Source organism: Giraffa tippelskirchi, chromosome 13 (genome assembly GCF_054371585.1).
Source record: "Giraffa tippelskirchi isolate mGirTip1 chromosome 13, T2T-mGirTip1v1.2.pri, whole genome shotgun sequence".
NCBI lineage: Eukaryota > Metazoa > Chordata > Mammalia > Artiodactyla > Giraffidae > Giraffa > Giraffa tippelskirchi.
In genome coordinates, this window is record NC_137287.1 from 104,555,262 (window position 1) to 104,560,575 (window position 5,314).

General features: G+C 49.9%; 1 protein-coding gene across 1 annotated transcript; it reads left to right on the forward strand.

Moving 5' to 3' along the window:
* The first annotated feature begins 448 nt into the window (after positions 1 to 448).
* On the forward strand, positions 449 to 5,158 carry BPIFA1 (BPI fold containing family A member 1). The gene is made up of 7 exons (XM_081559718.1): positions 449 to 608; positions 785 to 944; positions 2,412 to 2,519; positions 2,836 to 2,985; positions 3,821 to 3,905; positions 4,514 to 4,577; positions 5,083 to 5,158. Exons 1-7 carry the CDS (start codon positions 449 to 451, stop codon positions 5,121 to 5,123), a joined length of 768 nt encoding a protein of 255 aa, XP_081415844.1. The 3' UTR covers positions 5,124 to 5,158.
* Positions 5,159 to 5,314: the final 156 nt, after the last annotated feature.

Below are 5,314 nucleotides of genomic sequence, written 5' to 3' on the forward strand. Positions count from 1 at the left end.
AGGAGGATGATGACAAAGCAGTCGAGTTCCTCAGCCACTAGCACATTTAAGCCTTTTAATTTGCTTTGTCTCATTCAATACATTGTAAGCAAGCCCAACTGGAAAGTAAATCTGATTGTCACTTAATTTAAACAGAGGCCTCCAGGGCAGAGAGAGCTATCTTTAAATCCTATCCCCAGTGTGTACTTGTGACCTTGGGGAAAGTTACCTAAACTCACTAGACCCGCATTTCCTCACTGGTGCTATGCAGGTGCTGTGTCCACATCTTAAGGGTAAAGATGAAATCAGTCACCGAATGTGGAGCACTCAGCCTGACACCTGGCTCAGAGCAAATGCCTTAGCTGTTGCTATTCACTCCCTGGTATGCTGGGGCGGGGGCAGGCCATGGATGGGTTCCTCTCTAGTATCTGTGCCACAATGGTCCTTTCCACAGGTATTGAGTGAGAGGATGTTTCAAATCGGGAGCCTGGTTGTCTTCTGTGGGCTGCTGGCCCAGACCACGGCCCTGCTGGAAGTCCTGCCCGTGCCCTTGGACCAGAATCTGTCCTTGGCTGTGACTCCAGCCCTGGCCCTGAGACCCACAGATCTTGCTGGCAGCTTGAGAGATGGTAAGTGAGAGTCTGTGACAACTTCTTCCAGGTGTGTGTGGGTGTGTGTGCGTGTGTATGTGTGTGCGTGTGTGTGTGCAATCATCTAATGGTTGGGAAAGGGGCTAAAAGGGGGCAAGGACTGAGGAGCCATGATTGTCAGATATGACCCCCAAGGACTCCACACCCATTTCCAGCTCTCAGCAACGGCCTGCTCTCTGAAGGTCTGTTGGGGATTCTCGAAAACCTTCCGCTCTTAGACATCCTGAAGACTGGAGGGAACACTCCCAGTGGCCTGCTGGGGGGCCTGCTTGAGAAAGTGACTTCACTCACCCCTCTCCTGAACAACATCATTGAGTGAGTAGCCCTGAAACAGGGCCTTGGGCCCCACCAGAGATCTCCCACTGGAGATCAGCCAGCCCCAGGTAGTGGCCCTGGAGGAGGGAGCAGGGTCATCAGAACATGAGGCCAGGACTCAGGTTGAGATGCCCTCACAGTCTGGCAGGGAGCAGCAGCTCTCCTGAGACAGCAATTGCTCCCAGTCCTGAAGCGCAGCCTGCATCTCCAGCATCATCTATAACCCTCACCATAGTCCTCTGAGGTCAATTTAATAATCCCTAGTGTTATAGAAAAGTGGGGGCACAGAAGGGGGTCTGTGCCCACACCGCCAGAGTGATGCAGAATGCGGGTTCTAACTCTAACTGACTTAAGTCCAAAGCCAAGGCTTTTTTCCACTCTACCATGATAATTTTGTTCTCTGTATTGGTGAAATCCCTTCTTAAGTTGCTCTCCTCACTAGTGAATACGGTGGCTTTTGACGTAAGCAAGAAAGTGTAAGCTATTCTCCTCAGTGACATCGTCATGTGATGTCCGTGGAACAATCCAATTAACAAAGAGCAAGAGTGGAAAGCGAGCTGGCAAGGCTGAGTCCTTCACAGAACTGGATCAAATCCATTTCTGGGATTCCTACCCGCACCTCCTCCCCCCCTCCAGATGCTTGCCTCTGACTTGAAGACAGACAGACAGCCTTGAGTCTGGTTTCTGTATCCATCATGTACTTGCTGGGTGACCCGGGGCAAGGCACTCAGCTCTCTGGGCTTGGTTTCTCCATCTGTAAAATGAAGATTAAGGTACCCACAGAGAAGAACTGTCAGGAGGACTGGAGAAGATGTAAATCATCTGACACTGAGGCTAGCTCAGAGAAGAGAAGAGGCCTCAGAGAAGAGGCTTACTTCCACCCTCTCTCTGTTCTCCCCAGCTTCCTGCTCCTCCGTCTTCAGATAAACTTTATTGCTTGACCTGCCATTGAAGGACTCAGCAAGATTCATGATCCCTGCTCTTAAATGTGAAGGACTTACTCCAGTTGCCCCAACATCATCCACTCATCCACTTACCCACCCATACATCCACTTGACCATCTGCCCTTCCATCTAATCACTTTCTCTTACATGCATCTACCCACATATTCATCCACCCACCTGCTCATCAGTCCACAAACTCAGCCAATATAAAGTAGCCCCTTTCTTTGTAAGGCTCTGAGCTAGCGTAGAGGATGTAAATATAACCTAGACACAGTTTCTTATCTTGGAAAACCTCATAGACCTGAAGTGAGCCGAGGGATCTGACCCAGTGCAGAGGATGGGAAAAACTGATGTGAGACTCAAAACTCATGTGGCTATTGTTACAAGACTCCCCTCATATCTCCTCCATCCCACCTCATGGGTAGCTCCACCTCTGAGATGCTCATGGTGGGATTAGATGTGGTTTCTAAGTTTAGGACTAGAGGAGTTAATGTTTCTCACTCCAGTGTTTCTCCCTGGGTAGTTTGAAGATCACTAACCCTCAGCTGCTGGAACTTGGCCTTGTGCAGAGCCCTGATGGCCATCGTCTCTATGTCACCATCCCTCTGGGCATGATCCTCAATGTGAAAACGTGAGTGGACTCCAAGAGGGGATGGGAGGATGGCTCACCAAAGGAAACCTTGATGATCATGAGTGGTAAGAAAGAAAAAAGCTGTTGGAGTCTATCCAAAAGACCTGAGCCTCCAACTTCAGCTCATTTGCTGCTATGCTGAATGACCTTGACTCACTTGGGAGACTCACTTGGCCTCTTTGAGCCTGCTGGGAAATGAGATGAGTACAGTTGTAGGCCAGATGGAATGAGGTGAGACTGGCATTTCTGTCCAGAAGAAAACCTCCTCTGCCTTGGGACATGGGAGCTCAGCTACATCGGACTGTCTACTCTGCAGGCCCTTGGTGGGGAGTCTGTTGAAGCTGGCTGTGAAGCTGAACATCACCGTGGAACTCTTAGCTGTGACAGATGAGCAGAAGAATGTCCACCTGGCTGTTGGCGACTGCACTCACTCCCCTGGAAGCCTGCAAATCTCCTTGCTTGATGGGTGAGGCCAGAGGGATGGCTGCTCCTGTTGAGACAATAGGACGGGACGATGGGTGAATGCTTGGAAAGATGGAACAATAGGAGAATGGGTGAGTGGGAGGGTGGAAGGGTGAGAAGATGGATGGATGGATGGATGGATGAATAAGTAAATGGTCACTATCCCTTCTTAGGCCAAGCTGACCAATTTTATGCTAGATTAGGCAACAAGAAATCTGAGTTCAAGCCCCATCTAGCTGAGGGGTATGGCAAGAGATGGAGGGCTCCCTGTGTGAACTTGAACAGTTCTTCCCCAACTTGAGTTTCAGCTTACTCAGATAATTGTAATATGGAGCTATATTGGCGTTACTGAGAGAATCCTCAAAAATAATAAATGTGAACATGCTTTGTCCCGGTAAAGAGTAAAATAGCTATGGAGCCCACAAGAGTAATTATTTCAGTTACTCTTGAAAGGGAGAAGGAAGCAGGTATAAAATACAGGATTCACCCCCATCATGACTAACATTTATTGAACACACATATGTGTGTCACATGTATCATCTCATTGAATCCTCATGACAACTGCATACTAAGCACTGTTCATTCCTATATGGATTCTACAAAGCCTGATTGAACACCTACTGTGTGCAGGCACTATGTGTGTATTCTACATGTACCTAGTGTGTACACTGCTGTGCAGGGTGTTACTCCCTTTGGATGGGCGCCTTGTTATGGATGCACGTGGGTGTGGAGGCACAAGGCCAGTTTCCCTTATCAGTACTGAGACTGCAGTGGGCACATATCCGTGCTTCTCCATACCAGCCCCAGGCCCCTGCACTCTCCATGCTTTTCTCTTTCAGATTGGGCCCCCTCCCTATTCAAAGCCTTGTTGACAACCTCACTGGCATCTTGAATGCTGTCCTTCCTGGGCTGGTGCAGGGCAAGGTAAGTGGAGTCAAATTGCAGCCTCCTGGTCCTTGGATCTTAGAGCTTCTCAGGCTAAAAGAAGCCCCTGGGGTAAGCTCTTCTGAGTCACTCAGTTTGATAAGTAAATTCCATCCATCAGTCTATCTGTCCATTGATCCATCTGTCCATGTTTCTTCTTCCCATCCTTCAAAATGTACTGATTGGTTTCTGCTCTGGGCCAGGCACTCTATGTGTCCACACTACAGCTGAAACAGATTGGTTCCTGCCCCAAGAAGCTCCCAGTCCACCCCCGCTATGGCTGCAGACAAGGCTCACCCAGCCTATGCTGGGGATCTCCTATGACCAGAAACCCACCCCTCCCAGAGCAGTCCAGCCTATTCAGAAACGGACGCCAGATCACAGAGTGAACAATCACTTGCTCTGTGATTGGACACCTCATCCCTGACTTCAGCATCTCCATCTGCCCAGTGTGGACATGTGAGGGTTCATCTGCGGCATTGCTTAGAATCAGACACTCTCAGACACAGACAAATGATAGAAGATCTCCCCAGAGAACCCATACTTGGGATGCGGTTGCTGCCAGTGTCTCCCAAGGTGCCTAATGCTACTCTCTGCCCCTGGCTCAGGTGTGCCCCCTGGTCAATGCAGTTCTCAGCCACTTGGATGTCACTCTGGCACATTCCATTGTCAGTAAGTACCCGCCCTGGGTTGGGAAAATCCCCTGGAGAAGGAAATGGCTACCCACTCTGGTATTCTTGTCTGGGAAATCCCACGGACAGAGGAGCCTAGTGGGCTACGATCCATGGGGTCACAAAAGAGTTGGACATGACCTGCTTCCAAGTCCTCTCTCCCCTCTGCAGGAGCAGGGCTTTTCCCCAGGGAGCTCTGTCCCCGCACATGTGGGACAGCTAGGGCTCCCCAGTCTCAGCTCTCCCCATTTTAGAGTTCTTTTTTGCCTTGAATTATCAGGATCATCTTGAGACGAAGACCCTGTCTCCCCACATCAGCCATAACTTAAGAAGAGCTGGGCTGGTGGGTGAAGGAGGCACAGTCCCATTCAAGCCCTGCCTGAGCGTAGTTGAATCTCAGAATTCCCATTTCCCAGGCTCCTGGGGACCATGAAGATCCCTGGGCTCCTTCCCTCTGGTCTGTGGTTATTGGTTTTTGGGGTTTTTTGTTTTTTTTCATTTTCCAGACGCACTGATCCACGGGCTAGAATTTGTCATCAAGGTCTAAGACTTCCAGGAACAGACCTGGCCTCTGCTAAGCTGGTGAGTATTGCTCCACACTCTGCAGGATTTGGGGGGTGGTCGGCTGTTCTCCTCCTGGTGAGGGCAGCAGGGGTCTTGGGATAGTGCCATCCAAAGGGAAAGACAAACAGCCATATAGATATACACCGAGATGCAGAGAGAAGTCCACAGCAAGGC